General features: G+C 51.9%; 1 protein-coding gene across 2 annotated transcripts in view; it reads right to left on the bottom strand.

The window, feature by feature from the left end:
* Window positions 1–16,676, bottom strand: part of PTPA (protein phosphatase 2 phosphatase activator) — a 28,388-nt gene extending 11,712 nt beyond the window's left edge. The window contains exons 1-5 of one of the 2 annotated variants that reach the window (XM_032866053.1): window positions 16,370–16,675; window positions 11,183–11,280; window positions 8,227–8,313; window positions 4,021–4,146; window positions 1,903–2,020 (exon numbers count right to left, since the gene is read on the bottom strand). In XM_032866053.1, coding sequence (XP_032721944.1) covers window positions 1,903–2,020; window positions 4,021–4,146; window positions 8,227–8,313; window positions 11,183–11,280; window positions 16,370–16,400 — 460 coding nt within the window. In that variant the 5' untranslated portion in view covers window positions 16,401–16,675. Of the gene's footprint in view, window positions 1–1,902; window positions 2,021–4,020; window positions 4,147–8,226; window positions 8,314–11,182; window positions 11,281–16,369 lie in introns of both variants that reach the window. The other variant, XM_032866054.1, reaches the window with a different exon arrangement.
* Between the last annotated feature and the right edge of the window lie 148 nt (window positions 16,677–16,824).

Genomic DNA, 16,824 nt, shown 5'->3' with positions numbered 1-16,824 from the left:
GAGTCCAACTTACTGAGAACCACCCCTCTATGGAGGAAGGTTAACATGGAGATAATGGAGCCTCTGCCTCTTCCAGAAAGACCCAGGCCCTTTTGAGAACTACCACTACTATAATTCTAAAAGGCCCAAGAGGCCGAGGCTGTGGACTTCTTAAACAGACATTCTCATTTTGTTTTGTAGGTTTAACTCACTCGTCCATCACACTCCATCTATTGGGTACCTATTATAAGGGCAGCCAGTGTCCGTGTCAGGCACCAGGGAAACTCCATCCATGACTTTGCTTGAGCATTTATGCTCTGTCAGGATGACAAACATTAAGTAGACAATCACTTATAATTCTAGCTTTGAAGGAGGAGGACAGGGTGATAACTAGAAGATATCACAGGGGGACCCTGCCATAAGGTTCAAGGAGATTTCCCTAAGGAAGTAATATTTAATCTGAAAGATGATTGGAGTTGGTAAGGCACAGGGTGTGAGGGAACCAAGAAGAGCAATCTACCCAGAAGGAACAGCACATGCAAAGGCCCTGGGGTGAGGGGAAAAAATGGGTTATGTTTGAAGGACACTAAGAAGGCCAGTATAGCTAAAGCAGAGAGCACAAGGGAGAAAGTGTAAGGAGATGAGGCTGGTGATGAGAGAGGCCTTAACTGCCATGTAAAAAGCTCAGACTCAGTATCCTAAGAGTGACGGGAGCCACTGAAGGCTTCCAAGCAGGGAACACATGGTCACGTCACAGGGTCAAAAGGCAGCCCCTTCCATGGGGTCCCTCGCTGGCTCAGTCAGTGGCACATGTGACTCCTAATCTCAGGGTTGTGAGTTCAAGCCCCATGTTGGGTGTCAAGATTGCTTAAAATCTAAAAAAAAAAAAAAAAAAAAAGGCACCGCCCTTCCTTTCCCAGTCATGCCACATAGGAATGGTCAGCACTACAGACACCGCTGATCAGACCCTGGCCTGAAATGCCATGGTTCATGGTATTATTTAAAAAAAAAAAAAAAAGGATTTGGAGGGAGGCAGGGACTTCCTGTCCCATCTCTGTAGAAAGAAGGTGCCTCCAGGGCCCAGGAAACTTGTGAGTGTTCATCTCACCTGCACTGTCTCTGATCTCCACCAGCCAGAGTCCCAGCCACCATCCCTCAGGGGCTCTCACACACCTGACCAGCGGAAAAAAAACCCACCCTCGGCTAACCTGGCCAGTCCCCCTTCAGGGTCCTTCCCTGTCGGTCTTAGTCAAAGCCCCACCCCAGGAAGTCTCAAAACACTTGATAAACCTGCTCCCAGCAACAGGGGAGCGGAAGACAACGCCTCCCCAGGACCCAGGTTCAAGGAGGCCCTTCTCCAGGCCTGCCTCCTGGCCTGTGCTCATGTGGAAGAAACCGAGCCCCAGGCAAGGGGAAGGCCTAAGAGAGCAGCCGAACTTGCACTTGCCACTTCAGGGCAGGCCAGAAAGGGGAGCCTACAACCGCAGGGTCCTCCCTCAGCCCCCACCCACCCCCCAGGCAACCCTTCTCCTCCGAGGTGCCTGCCTGTGCCCTCTCCCAGAGAACTCAGCAGCACACAGACACGGGGCCGGGCAAGGGTATGCCACAATGCTGCCAGAAGCTAGGCTCTGGTAAGGGGTCGCCTTGAGATATAATAAGTGCTCAATAAATTACTTTGCTGCCAGTGATAAGTTCACAGAGACTGAACAGAAACCAGTGCCGCACGGAGCCACCAGGCACGTGGCATCAGCTCCCCCTGGCGGACCAAGACAGAACTGCAGGAGCGGCACCGGGCCTCCCTGCACCCCAGCAGGCCCCAAAAGGCTGCCTGCTCAGAGGGCCCCAAGATACCCTGGAGCAAAGAGGAAGCAGCCCAAGGAGAGTGTGCAGTGGAGCAGAGCAAACACTGGGAGCGGCAGATACCTGTGCCATAGTCGATGCGGGTGGAGTTCCCCACGGACTCCTTTAGGTAAACAGCCACCTCAGGCACGGCAGCCGCCAGATGGGTGGGGACCACTGTGGCCACCAAGTTTTCTGCTTCCTGATAACACAAGAGACACAAAGTGGAGGCAGCAGATTAGGCAGCATCCTGACGGGCAGGCACCCAGGAGCAGCACTTGGCCGGGGCCCAGCTCCCTGTGCTGACTGGCTACAGAAAGACGAGGTGGGAGACGCTGACCCTTACGCCACAGAGCGACAACCCTGGGGTGGCTTTTCGTCTGCTAGCCCTTCCTCCGGGGGACAAGAGTCTGGGACAAGACAAGAGGGAACCGCAAAGAAGCCGTTCAACTCCCTCATCTGGAAAGTTGCTGCCGTCCCTACAGTCTCTCTCTACATTTCCAGGGGAGCAAGACCATGTGCCGCATGTCCACCAAAACACGCAGCCAAGAATCCTCGTGGCAGCAGTATTCACAGTAAACAAAATGCGGGAACAACCCTTCACTGCAATGCCCCCACCCACAGGCCGTGGCATGGTTAGAAGCCAGGACACCAGACGGCGACAGAAACGCTCCGCTGCTCCGCACAACACAGGGACTCGCGGAGACAGAACACCGAACAGAACACATCAGACGTCTGTAAGTTCAAAAACACAGAACACGACTCTGTGGGATGGAAATCGCAAGAGTTTTGGGGGGTGGGATATCAACTCAAAAGGGGCCCAAAAGTTTTAGATCTTGAGACAGCTGGTGGCACGAGGGCCAAAACACACTTTGCAAAAGACCCAGCAAGCTGTGATGGGATCATTTTCCTGTAAGTTATAACTCAAAAACAATCTTTAAAAAAAAAAAGACCCTGTGCCACAGGCTGCTCTTAGGCAGGGACAGCGTTTTGCTGGGTCCTTGGGGCTCCCTCTGCTGCAGGTGGAAACACTGGCCCAGAGAAATGAGGATCCAAGTTTCTCTAGGTTCAGTCTACAGGTACCTGGCAGGAAAATCTCCAGACCCGAGGAAAATCTGGATTCCCAGGCCCGACCCAAGACCTACAGACAAAAGGCTTTTCTAAGGACAGGGCCCATGAGCCTACATTTTTATTTTTTGCTTGCTTTGAGCAGGGGTCACTGCTATAGCATCCAAAAACAAAGACATTAAAAAAATAAAAATAAGGCGCCTGGGTGGCTCAGTGGGTTAAGCCGCTGCCTTCGGCTCAGGTCATGATCTCAGGGTCCTGGGATCGAGTCCTGCATCGGGCTCTCTGCTCAGCAAGGGAGCCTGCTTCTCTCTCTCTCTGCCTGCCTCTCTGTCTACTTGTGATCTCTCTCTGTCAAATAAATAAATAAAATCTTTTAAAAAAAATAAATAAATAAAATAAAAAATAAAAATAAAAATACCCTGAATTCTACTCCAGAAACCAATACTGCACTGCATGTTAACTACTTGAAATTTAAATAAAAATTAATTAGTAAATGAAAAAATCAAGAAAAAGAAGCACAATGCTAAATTCGTTGGGATTTGCCAAGAAAAATATCAAAAAGTAAAAAAGTAAATAAATACACACATTACAAAGGGATGCCCTGAGAAGTCTGTCCCTTCCCCACTCTCCCCTGCCCTCAGAGAAGTTACGGCTCTAATAGCCTCTGGCATATCCTTCCACTGATGTTCCTTTATGCGAACTGAGCAGCACAAACATATCTTGTCATTTTTCCCTCTTTCCTACCAAAAAGTAGCTGACCATGTGTCAGACCCTGGGTTCCTCTAACCGAACAATAAATCCCAGGCTGCCTCCCCGCAAGCTCCCGGTCTTTCTCCAGTCGCACGGCACTCCGGGCTCCATCTACTAGTTCATCCGACCGACCCCCGGCACACAGACACGTGGGACACTTGAACCTGTCGCTAATGCAAACAATGACCTCAGTAACAGCCCCATGCAGAGGACTGGGCATCCACAGTGGGGATTCCCAGAAGACAGCAGGGACAGAGAGTAAAACCATTTGTACTTTTGGTAAAGCGAATCGTCATGTTAACAAACTCCTGGGTGATTCTGAGATGCCTGAAAGCTCTTGGACCCTGGCCCAGGCCCCGAGCATATCCTGTGGCGCCTCACCTCGTCGAGTTTGGCATACCAGGTCCTGTAGGCCTTGTTCCCAAATCGAGAGGGCTGGTCCACCGGAGGGGTCTCATCAATCCACCTGTCCAGAGTGTTGAGAAGGGCGACCAGTTTCTCAATGGCCTGTAGCAAGCAAATAGAGGGGCCCAAGCCACAATGACTAGCGGCCCCCAGCTAGAGCCACAAAAGGAAGTCCCAGCTGCTGCTGGACAATGACCCGTAGGCATGGCATTGAGTGGTAAGTGCTGGGGAGATCACACACTCCTACAGGATTGAGTTCTTAAATCCAACTGTCTGGGGGTGCCCGGATGGCTCCGTCAGTTAAGCGTCTGCTTTCAACTCGGGTCATGATCTCAGGGTCCTAGGATTGAACCCGGCGTCGGGCTCCTTGCTCAGCAAGGAGTCTGCTTGCTCCTCTCCCTCAGCCCCTCCCCCAACTCATGCTCGCTCACTGTCTCACAAATAAATAAAATCTTTAAGACACGGACCCCAGGGCATGCACTGTTTTGTAGCCTGCTCAATTTCCCCATGAGCCTCATTCCATGTCAACGTGCAAACATAATTCTACAATAGCCTTTAGTAAGTTCATAGAATTTCATCATGCCAACATACTATACTGTTAAATGTTTGGGTTATTCCCAACTGTTCCCTCCCACAAACAATCTGGGCAGTCCCCTCTGCAGAGCTGCTGGGTCAGAGGTCTGAACCTGTGTAATGCTCTGTAGGGTCACAGTGTCAGGGAGCCCATGTCCCTACACCTTTCCCACAGCAGGCAGGAACCAAGGAATGAGATCAGTGTCACAGGCCAGGGCAACATTGGCACACAGAATGTTACTCAATGAGAAAATCAGGTGAGGCTGCTGATCCAAAAACACAGGGCAGCTAGAAGAGAACTCCTTCTAGGCGTGGCTTGTTAAAAAAAAAAAAAAAAAAGGCCAGAACGAAAGGCTGGCGGAGGGCACAAGGCAGAGGGGGGGTGTTCAGAGGCAGGCAGCCCTGGAAAAGTAGACCTTGCCAAGAAGCAGGTTTTGCCCATGTCCACTGGGCACGAGCAGCACAGACAGAGACCTCCAGGAGCACCTGAACTAGGTAGGACCCAGCAAGGTGGTGCCCAGGTGAAAAGCTGTGCGGAGGAAGGCAAGGATCCGGGAGGTCCGGGCCAAGAGCTGTGGGGGTAGGGCACGTGGACTTGAGCTAAGGGAGTACCTGTCAGCCAATGCCCACCCCCACACAGCTCCGGGAGGCACAAATCACACCACAGGCCACTTAATCAGCACCCCCAGCATTGTGCAACGGGACGCTGGCCTGAATGTTGCCATCCCTCACCTCCTCTCTCTCTGTGCTTGGGGTGTGAGAGCGAGGAAAAGTCAGGGGTACCTGGCTGAGGCAGAGGGCCCCGGTGACAGAAAGCTGCCCAGCTGAAAAGTGCTGCCACGGCCCAGCTTTGCGAAGAAGAACCGGGTCACCAGGAACTGAGTAAGGACAGAGCAAGCCTGGCCCAATGCAGCACCCGGGACTCCAGAGCGATGAGGCAGTAATTCTGGCCCCAGGAAGCGCCAGGCAGACCAAGTTCCCTGGCGGTCTCAGTCTTGGGCAAGGCGCTGAAGGGGATAAAGAAGGTGTGGGGAGGCCTCGGAAGCCGGAAGCTGGGCCCCAGCTGCCAGCTCAGCTGGAGTCATGAATAATTAAAAGGCTCCTAGCTTCTCTTTCTGGAAAGGGCTTTTAGAATGCAGGGGCGGCCTCTATTGTCTGACTGGCTGGGGCTGAGGGGTCTGCCCCTCCGCTGTGGGCCCAGCCCTCAGGAAGCACAGACAATCATTTGAACTACCCTCCTGCTCCCTACACCAGTGCTTCCTTTTACATTTCATGGTCCAGTAAAATTTTCTCCAAACCAGGACTTGCCAGTGTTTTCTTTCTCTTTGTCCCCCAACTTAAATATCAAACGAACAACAGCAAAAAAAAAAAAAAAAAAGCCCCTTATCTACTCACATTTTGCAAAACCCCAAAATGTGAACCCAATATAATCTCAAACTCAAGGAGAGTCTTCTAAACATGGGTCTAGATGGTCTCTCGGTGCCCTTCCTCATTCCCTTCGCAGCTGGTGGTCTGGAAGCTGCCACCTAGGGCCGCTCATCTGCCCTCTCCCCAGCTGCCATCCCCGCAGGAGTGAGAGGAAGCAGGAGCCCCCAGCAGCTGTGTCGGGGGCCTCCCCCATCTGTGGGCTGAGACAACACTCGGTGAGCCCTGCCTTCCACGGCCCTGCCAGCTGTGGGCAGAAGCTGGGAGACCTCTGGAGACCAAAGTAGTCACTTCTGCCCACCAAGTGATCGCCCTGGCACTGGGATGAACCCCAGCTCTGGAAGCGCCCCCCACTGAAGCAATCACACCACTACTGGAGATGAGAACTTAAAAATAGCTCACGTTAACAGATAATAATGATAAAGTCACCTAGTACGTCTGAAGCACTGTCCTAACAAGCTTATGTGTGGGATCCCACTGAATCCTCCCCAGGGGCCATGAGCCGGTCTGCTGGCTCCTACACTCCACAGATGAGGAGATAGAGGGTCAGAGGGGACAAAGCCAACAGCTTGGAAGGGAGAGGTTATCCAAACCCAGCCAGCCTGACTCCAGCCCCCAAGCACTTAACCATCTTGCAATCCTGCCGAGAGAACAGCTCCTGAGCTGAGACAACACCTGGCCAGAGTGGAGTCTACGAACAAAGTGTGAGGGGAAATTACGGGACCTTGGGATCTGCTGGGGTAATTAGAACATCCCCCCTGTAATTAGCCTTCCCCCACCACACTCCCTGCCCACAGAGCACAGCCGAGCTTCCCTCACCACAGGCTCCAGGACAAGCCCCCTCTCCCCCAACCCACGAACTCAGCGGGGGGCCAGCCCCCAAGAGAAGGTCTATCCCCAGCACAGGTCCAGCTTCCCTCTGGTGACAGAAAAAGACCTCAGTGACCCCACAGCCAGTCAGGGTCCAGGAAGAGACAGCTCCGCTAGAGCGGGGTAGGAGGGTCAGGTGGAGAGCCCGGGCTGTGACAGGGCCAGCCTTACCCAACAGGGTGGGATAAGGCACTGAAAGGCCGCTCGGGCCCTGGTGTCTAAGATAAGAGTCTCAAGGTGACTATGAGCCAACTGGGCTAAGAACCCAAGAGGCCTCTGGAGGCCTGGGACCCAGCCCTGGGAGATGGCATCCACCAAGAGCCAGCAGCCCACAAGCCCACGCCTCCCCACAGCTCTTGTCCTCTCTCTGCCCTCAACTCAGCATCCCCACTTCCAGGAACAACGCCTTAGGAAAGAGTGCCCACAGATCCATAGGTAAGGATGTGCAAAGCAGCAACATTTAGGGACACGACCTAAAAGTCCACAGCTGGGGCCTGCTGAAACAAATGAGGGCCGCCTCAATGAGGCAGAATTTAGAAGGTGGCGGGGCAGCAGGAGGAGCTCAGAGGGCAGGTCTGGGTGACATTCTCCAAACTGTTCCCAGGGCCACCCCAGGGAGCTGGGCAGGATGGGGAGGACAGAGAGAGGGCAGCTTGCTGTTAACACACTTTTACTAGTGATCCCTTCAGTGAAGCCCACTTACTTCATTTGTAATCTTTTTTCATTTAAAAAGGTACATGGGGCACCTGGGTGCCTCAGTTGGTTGAGCAGTCGTGTCTGACTGTTGGTTTCAGCTCAGGTCATGATCTCGGGGTCCTGAGATGGAGCCCTGTCAGGATCCGGCGGACCAGTGGGGCTCTGTGCTCACGGCAGACTCAGCTTGTCCCTCTCCCTCCCCCCACTCATGTGTGCTCTCCCTCTCTCTCTCTGTCTCAAATAAATATTTTTTTAAAAGGAAAAGAAATACAGGGCGCCTGGGTGGCTCAGTGGGTTAAGCTGCTGCCTTCGGCTCGGGTCATGATCTCAGGGTCCTGGGATCGAGTCCTGCGTCGGGCTCTCTGCTCAGCAGGGAGCCTGCTTCCTCCTCTCTCTCCGCCTGCCTCTCTGTCTACTTGTGATCTCTCTGTCAAATAAATAAATAAAATCTTAAAAAAAAAAAAAAAGAAAAGAAATACAAACACCGAAATGTCAACCACACATGTGCTTGACGATCTTATTTCCTGCCTCGGCCTGTTGGGGGCCAGGACCACACGTGACTCTCTGGAGCTATTCTGGGAAGGGCCCTGCTACAGCGGGCTCCCCGCCTGTGCCTACCTCAGAGACTTTGTACTCGAAGGTCAGCTTCTTCCCCTTCACACCTTCATTGAGCGTGAGGATGAATCCAATGTAGTCAGCATACGCCTACCGAACAGAGTAGGGAGTGGGGGTGAGGAGAGGAGTGTCAACCCCTGACCCCCCACACCCCAGCCAGCCCCCAGCTCCACCCAGTTCCCAAAGGGCTCCAAGCTGTCCCTGGACCCTGGCCTGCCAGCAGGAGAAGTAGAGCAATAACGCCAAATACCCAACCCATGCCCTCCAGTCTAAAGAGCTGGCAAGCCAATGACCACTGTGACACCAGGACCCTCAGTCCGTTTGCTGTGTGCGCACTATTCCTGCCAGTGGCTTCTTCACACAACCTCACAAGGTAAACACTGTCGCTATACCCATTTTATAGATGAGGAAGCCAAGGCTTCAGGAGAGATGACTTGCCCAAGGTCTCCTAAGACCAACATCTCATTAGATGTCGAGCTAGGACCTCACAAGTCCTCCAAGTTACACTATACCACCAGGAGTTCAAGGAATACCAGCGAAGGTTCCTCCCCTGCTAGTCTTCCAGATGTTTCCCCCACCAGACAGGCCCGGCTATCAGCCTGCAGTGCAGACCCCCTGCTCCCAGGAGAAGAAACTGTCTTCTGCCCGTGGCCAGGTCTCCCAGCACACCCAAACCCAGCTTCCAACTGGGCACTCTCCTCCCTGTTGAGTTTTAGGTTACGAGCACAGGGATAAGAAAGCACTGAGTTGCAGGCCCTGGGAGCAAATGACTTCTGTTTGGTCTTGTTTCTTCCTCATCTCTGTTGTCTCTCGTTCTCTTCCTCCTTATCCAAGATGCCAGCAACAGCCACAACAAGCCCCAAGAATTGACCATTCTGTATCTAGAAGGGACCATTCTTGTACCAAGACCTTCCTACAGCCCATGGAACAGCCCCAAGTGGAAATGAGGGGTCACAGAGCAGGTCCGAGCCCTCATCCTGCCTGCAGCCAGCGTTCAGTCATTTCTACCAACTTCACCAGGATGCAAAGACAGGAAGCCGCAAGGGGCAGGGTCATCCTCCATGGTCCCTGCTCCCACATGGGCCCAAGTCTCTTGGTGACTAAAGCTCAGGTCATTCTTATAAAGAAGACTGTGTGCAAAGTCTCCACCAACGCCACCATCCTCATCCCTGTGACAGTGACAACCATGCCTGCAGCTCAGGATGGCTCATGAATGCCTAGCACCGGGCCAGGTACTTTTTGGACTTTGAGTCATTTAAGCTTCCCAACAACCCATTTTACGGTAGAGAGAAATAGGCTTGGCCAGCGTAGGCCCATTGCCTAAGTCACAAGAAGAGAAAATGGCAACCCTGGGCTTCAAGCTTTGACCTCTCTGACCCGAAGTCCATGCTCTCGGTTGCCGCACTCTGCAGCCTAGCAAAACTGTGTGGACCATGGCACAGAGTCAGTTGTCGGGCCATGAACTTGAGTGGTGAGCAAGTGGAAGTCTTCTATCCAAAATAGTTCAATATACACTCCATCAGAAAAAGTAACCAACACTTCCCAGAAAGCGTTGGTGCCTACAGCAGGATCAACAAACGGTGCCTACAAAGGGCCAGATAGTAACTATTTTAGGCTCTGCAGGCCATCAAGCCTGGTCCACAAATTCTCAACTCCACCCAGCTCTGCCAGTTAGTGCGAAAGCAGCCGCACACAATATATAAATGAGCCCTGCTATGTTCCCATAAAACTTTATTTATAAAAACAGGCAGAAGTCCAGATTAGATGAGCAGGCAGCAATGTCCTGACCTATGGCCTAAAACGGCTCAACCCATGGCTGTCTAGAGACAGAAGACCTGGGCATGAATCTTGAATCTCATCCCACCCACTCGCCAACTGGGCCGTTTTGCTAAATGTCTTTATCTCCTGGCCTCACTTTTCTTACCCTCGAAATGGAGATGATTCCTGAGCCCACTTCCCAGAGTTTTTGTGAGGATTTAAATGAGCTAAAAATACCTGGCACATCGTAAACACCCGCTCCTCCTAGGAAAACACCCAGGCGGAAAGCAAGGAACTAAAGCCACGTTTGGATTCAGCCAATTTGCAGGTTCAGGGTGAATTTACAAATTTACATCTCCTGTGAACAGGACAGCCCCTATAACAAAGAATCATCCACCCCAAAATGTCAAGAGTGCTGAGGTTCAGAAACCTTACGGCAGGCAAACCAAGATGATGAAAGGACTCAGACCGTACCCTTTGAGCGGCTGAAGGGACTAAGGTGTTTGTCCTGGGGAGGACGCAGGGAGAGAACAGAACTCGGAAAAGACGTGAGAACCGCCTGCAAGTATTTAGAAAGCAGGCTTACGAAAGAGGAGCCAGAAAGGCTTGCATGGCCCAAGACGGAGCCACGGCAACTGCAGGTCGTGGGCTCAGTGTCAGCACAGCAGACTCCCTGAAGAGAGCCTGCCCTTCCGTACAAGTGACCCCTCACCCCACCCCAGCTGAGCAGAGCAGGTGTGGCTGGAGCTGGGACCAAGGCTTTCCCTGGGGTTTTGAAATTGGCTTTCTTTTTCGTAGTCCCAATCTTTCCACAGCCTATGCCAGAAGCCCGGGAGGTAGAAGCTCTTATTTTCTGCCCGCCATTGGACGGAGCAGCCCGGGAAGCTGGTCTGCACTTCCCCTTGTTCTAGGCCCCAGTTCCCAGGTATTTTTAGGCCCAGCCACCTCCCTGGCCTAGGTTTCCATGAGACAGACAACCTCTTCTCTCTTAGACACATGGGCTCCAAGACCAGCTGTAACTCACCCCCGCCCTGCCCCCCCGCCCCGAAAGAGGGACAGCCGGCTCCCCTGTCAGCTCTCTCCGCAGCTCCTAACAGCTCTGGTTCCAAGAGCAGGAAAGGTCAGGAGCTCACTCACTGTCTCTGAAAAAGCCCCAGTTCTTCACCCCCCTGTGGCCCTCCGGTGCAGATACCACGGGTACCTGAGAACGCTTCCATTTGCCCATGTCTGGAACTGTGTGGATCTCCTTTTTCGGAATGATGAAGCTCTGAGTGGCCGGAGGGATATCCTCCGAAGAATCTTGACAAAGAAAGTGAAGAGGCAAACAGATAAATAGAATCTTCCCCCCAACCCAACCTTCTGCCCCTCTCTGTCTCTCTTGCCACCCCCACCATGTCTCTCTCTCTCTCTCTCTCTCTCACACACACACACACACACACACACACACACGTTTAAACCAAGACTTCAACCCCCCAGTCCCTGGGGTGAACCAGATGCGTACCCCCAGGACAGTCAACCCAAACCCACTGCCCTCCTGCCTTTCCACCCCCAGCCTGGAGCCCCGCGGGACTGGCGAGCCCCTCAACAACTGACACGGTCAGCTGCTCCTCGTGTCTTCAGTGTCCTCACCTCCTGCTCCCTCACCGGAGAATGGTTAGAAAAATAAAACCAAGTTGACCTTTTAGACAGAAGCAGGCAATTCAAAGAAGAGGGGGGTGTGGAAAATACAGAAGGCCACCGATAAACACTGGGAAAAAATTGCCAACCTCTGAATAAGCAAAGAAATGTAAATGAGACGAGATGGCTTTTCCAGATCCGAGTGGCAGATGAAAACCATCTGGCAGGGACTGGGGAGGGGGAAGCCCGAGCTCTCCTGCACCACTGGTGGGAGTCTGGGTAGAATCTGCCGAGGACGCAACTCAGCACTGACTTCTGAAATAAAAAGCCACACAGACCCACCAAGCCAACAGTTCTACTTGTAGACAGCAGGTGCCCAAAGAAATACACTGAGATAGATACAAAGGCCCTTACTGCACGGAAGAGAGGTAGAAACTGCGTACGTAGTGATTGACAAGGCAATGGGTAGATAATAATATGCCCATTGAACGGAAATCTTCATAGCTTTTTAAGAAAATGAAACCTAAATTATTACCATAGGAAAACAGCCTAGATATTAATAAGTGAAGAAAGAAAATGAAGCTAAGTTATATATAATATAATCTCATTATTGCAGAAAGAGCTATACATACTTGGTATAAATAACACGTGTATCAGCATGTGCATTGGAAAAATGTGAAATCCCAAAGTTAGTTAATAGTCATCTCTAGGAGGTAAGATCTGTAAGAGACTTCCATTCCTAAGCTACTTATTGCTATTAAAAACTAGCATACAGTATGGGGCACCCAGGTGGCTCAGCCAGTTGGGTATCCAACTCCTGATTTCAGCTCAGGTAATGATCTCATGATCTCAGGGTCATGAGATAGAGCCCCACATCGGTCTCCAGGCTGGACATGGAGACTGCCTAAGATTCCCTCTCTCGGGGTGCCTGGGTGGCTCAGTGGGTTAAGCCTCCGCCTTCTACTCAGGTCATCATCTCAGGGTCCTGGAATCGAGCCCAGCATCAGGCATCGGACTCTCTGCTCAGCGGGAAGCCTGCTTCCCCCACCCCCGCCTGCCTCTCTGCCTACTTATGATCTGTCAAATAAATAAGCTCTTAAAAAAAAATATATATATATATATATACTCTCTCTTTCTCCCCCACCAACCCCCCCCCACATCCATGAGCCTGCATGCGCCCTCTCTCGCTCTCATTTAAAAAAAAGCATACAGTAATTTTGTAATCAGGAAAAAAAACCCTATTTCAAATGGAGTTTCTATATTTGCAGAAGTTGGGGGAAAGGAAATCACAGGGCAGTTCCACGTGCTGACCTAAAGGTAAACTTCCCACTAAAGTGGACTGCTTAGTATGAGTGGCCTCCTTGGCCAAAAATATCCAGCCCACACTGCAGGACTCCCTTTACTTTGTGACACTAGGAAATACATGCCCTCAGTCTCTTCTCCATAATTCCAAAATCCAAAAAGTTCTAAAAACCCAAAGTTTTTAAAGTAAGTTTGGCATAAATTCATTTGGTACACGGAGCACCTGGGTGGCTCAGTTGCTTGGGTGACTGCCTTTGGCTCAGATGAGTCCCTCATCCCGCTCCCTACTCAGCAGGGAGTCTGCTTCTCCCGCTGACCCTCCACCTTCTCATGCTCTCTCTCTCATTCTCTCTCTCTAATAATAAATAAAAATCTTTTTTAAAAAATTCATTTCGGGGACGCCTGGGTGGCTCAGTTGGTTAAGCGGCTGCCTTCGGCTCAGGTCATGATCCCAGCGTCCTGGGATCGAGTCCCACATCGGGCTCCTTGCTCGGCAGGGAGCCTGCTTCTCCCTCTGACTCTGCCTGCCACTCTGTCTGCCTGTGCTTGCTCTCTCCCTCTCTCTCTGACAAATAAATAAATAAAATCTTTAAAAAAAAAAAAATTCATTCCGTACAAAAGTTATACCTAAACCAGCATGAGGACATTTCTATGCTTTGCAGATCCCTCTTAGGGAATTTAGATTTTGCTACAGACGTATTTTCGTTTGATTATGGGGTGCTGCTTTCTGAAATGTGGGAATACTCCGAATTCCAAAATATACCTGGTCCCAAGGGTCCTGGACAGGGGCTGTGCCTGATTCTACTGTTGAAGATCTGTTGTATTAGTTAACATCTTCCTTGAAAAGCCCAAAATCTCCAGAAGGAGTCATTCACAACACACGATAAATTTGTCCCCCTGCTGTCCTCCTAAAACCTAGCTGACATTGCCTGAATGGAGAAAGGAACCAGGGGCCCAAGATGGTTCTGGACCATGTGACATTTGGGAGAATGGAGCATGCCTGGAGAGGCCCTGAGGAAAGGGAAAGCTCTAGGATACCTGGAGACCTGGGCGGATACCTGGTATCTGTGCTGAGACCAAGGCAAACTCTGCCTAATTTAAAATTCAAACCACAAAGCCCGAAACACAAATCAGAAACTCTCCTCCTCCTCCCACCTGTTCTATAAGCCCTGTTCCCAGAACCCAAATTGAGGCCCCTACTATTAGTAAATTACTACTTTAAGATGCTATTAAATAGGGGTGCCTGGGTGGCTCAGCCAGTGAAGCATCTGCCTTGGACTCAGGTCATGATCTCAGGGTCCTGGGATCCAGCCCCACTTCCAGCTCCCTGCTCAGCTGAGGTCTGCTTTGCCCTCTCCCTCTGCCTCCTCCCTCTTGCTCACGCTCACGCTCTGTCTCTCTCTCTTCCAAACAAATAAATAGAATCTTAAAAAAAAAAAAAAAAGATGCTATTAAATTAAAAGCTTTATAAGTCAGGGTAGTAACCTAACATCATTGTTTTTATGGGAAAATGTGTTCCACATTCCAAATAATCAACTTGCAAATGATCATTAGGAACAGAGAGCGCTTCTGTAAGTTGCCTGCCAGGGGACAGACTTTCTGAATTTATTTCACAGGTGGGAAACCCTCCAGTCAGGCCTGCTGCTGGGGGGAGTGGGGGGATGAAATGGCTACTTTGTAGGAAACACTGCAACAACCACTGATGAAACATACACACATGTTGTTACCAGAATACAAAATCTCAAATCAAAGAAACAAGTCTTCAAACTGGGAGCTATGATAACTGAGTTCCTCCGGCCTCAGACTCTATCTCTGACAAAGGTGCCAGTGGATACCCTATAAACTCACATTATAAGATGGAAATATCTAGAGTTTTAGAGATGTTCCCTGACCTCCCCCCCCAACAAAAGCATAATGTAATATCATCCGTCATTTGAGAACCAATCTACATGTTCAACCTGTACCACCTTTTAAAAGGACAACAGCAATCAACATTTCCTGACTATCCCTGTCCCCCAATGCCCCATGTTTTGCCCTCATCGTCTATGGAACATACACTACAACTCTGTGGAGAAGGTATTTAACAGCCCCATTTTCAGAGATAAGCAAGGCTCAGAGAATGGGATCTGCCAGGCAGAGCCAGGTCTGTACAACTCTACAATCCAAGGTTTTCGTCACTACACTGTCTGAGTGCAGTAGTTCTTTCTACTTGATCCAAAATATCCTGTTTCAAACTTCAAAGAAGGACCACCTCCCGGCACCTGGCTCTCTCCAGCCTTAGATATCCTCCCTGAGCCTTCATCTTTTTCAGCGCATGGGCTCTCTCCCCAGCCACCCAACTCTGGAAACACACTCATCTCACTGAGAATTCTGGTTGGCTTCTATCTCTCACAGGCAATACCAGAACATCTGAGGGCACAGGCACAGAAGTTTTGTACTAAATGAAGTAAATGTCTGGTTTCAGATGCCATAAGAGACCGTACCCAGCTCTTTGTTCATCTATTTGATGGGGGAAGAGGGAAATGCTTTTTTTGATCTTCATACTGTCTCCTTCCTGAGACCTCTCCAGATCCCCAAATGCAAGACAGTTAGAAGGAATATCCAATGCGTTCAAAACATTAGCTGTGTTTGGCCAAACTACTGGCCCTGTCAGAATTTTAAAATTATCTGCGGTAAGTCCTTCCTAGCTCGGGTGCGGGGAGGTGCGCGTCAGCAAACAGCCTTCCCCTCCTCCAGGAAATGGGTCTCTCTGCAAGATCCTTTCCCTAATACTTCCATCCCAGTTATTTGAGATGAACTAAAGCCAGGCCACAGTGTAAATAAAAGTTACAGATCGTGATGCCGGGGAGAGACTCATCTTGCACAACCAGCTTTTTTAAATTAGTGGTTTACACAACCAAGGGCAGTTTCTCTCAATAAATGTTCAGCCACTGAAACAAACTGCACAGCCCCGCCTCCAGGAGGGAGAGAGGGGAGGTGGATGAGTGGGCAGGGTGCGGAAGAGTCTGGAAACCGGGTGGAGGCAGGCCCAGGCCCACAGAGCAGCACCCCTCACCCCGGGACCAGGGGCTAATAAAGAAGGCAGCCACAGGAATCACTGTCGCCCCCATCCCTGGCAGCTTCCCCAGCAGCTCAAGAGCTGACTTCAGCACGCACAGCCCAGATGCGGAAAAGGCCTACCCTTCTGGCCACGGCGCTGCCCACCGGTGGTCCCTCGGGCAGCCCGGGCTCCCCAGGTTCAGGTGTTGCGCCCCACCCGCCACCCCTTCGCAGCCCCGGGTCCGCTCCCCAGATCCCCCCAACACGTCCTCCTCCCGGCCCAGAAGCTCCTGCCACTGGAGTTCCTCCACCTCCCGACCCGCCCCCTCCCCCGCCGCCGAGCCCCCCACACCACACCCCTTCCCCGCCCCCGCGCCGGGCACCGCCCCCGCGCCCCTACCCGACCCCTAGAGGGCCCGGCCCGTCCTACCTGACGGCGACTGCCGCTCGCCCTCAGCCATCTTCCTCCCGCCAGGAGCCGGCCCGGATGCCTGCAGTCCCCTCTCACCTTTCACCCCCGCACCCCTTCCCTTTCCCCGGCTTCACCAGGCGCTCAGAGCTTTCTGAAAAGAAAGGAGCACCAGCCGGCTATAACCGAAAACCGAGAATTAAAGTCACCCCCGTGAAGACGACCGCCATGCTGGTGCGGGGCACGCAAGGAGCATGCCCAGCAACGGCCGGCTCGCGGCTGCGGCGCTCACGGGGAGCCGGCCGCCATGTTGGTGCGGGGCAGCTGGGAGCATGCGCGCCAACGGCAGGCTCGCCTCCCTACCGGCTAGCGGGCGCCGGGCCGCGGGAGCGCGGCAGCCATGCTTGTGCGGGGCGCGTCCCACCTGTCATCTTTGACCCTGTCCCGAGGCACATTAGAGGCCGTTCCCTTATTGA

Source organism: Lontra canadensis, unplaced genomic scaffold (assembly GCF_010015895.1).
Source record: "Lontra canadensis isolate GAN:19392208 unplaced genomic scaffold, GSC_riverotter_1.0 scaffold30, whole genome shotgun sequence".
Lineage (NCBI taxonomy): Eukaryota > Metazoa > Chordata > Mammalia > Carnivora > Mustelidae > Lontra > Lontra canadensis.
The sequence above is the reverse complement of the archived record's forward strand: the minus strand, read 5'-3'. Positions and strand labels throughout refer to the sequence as shown.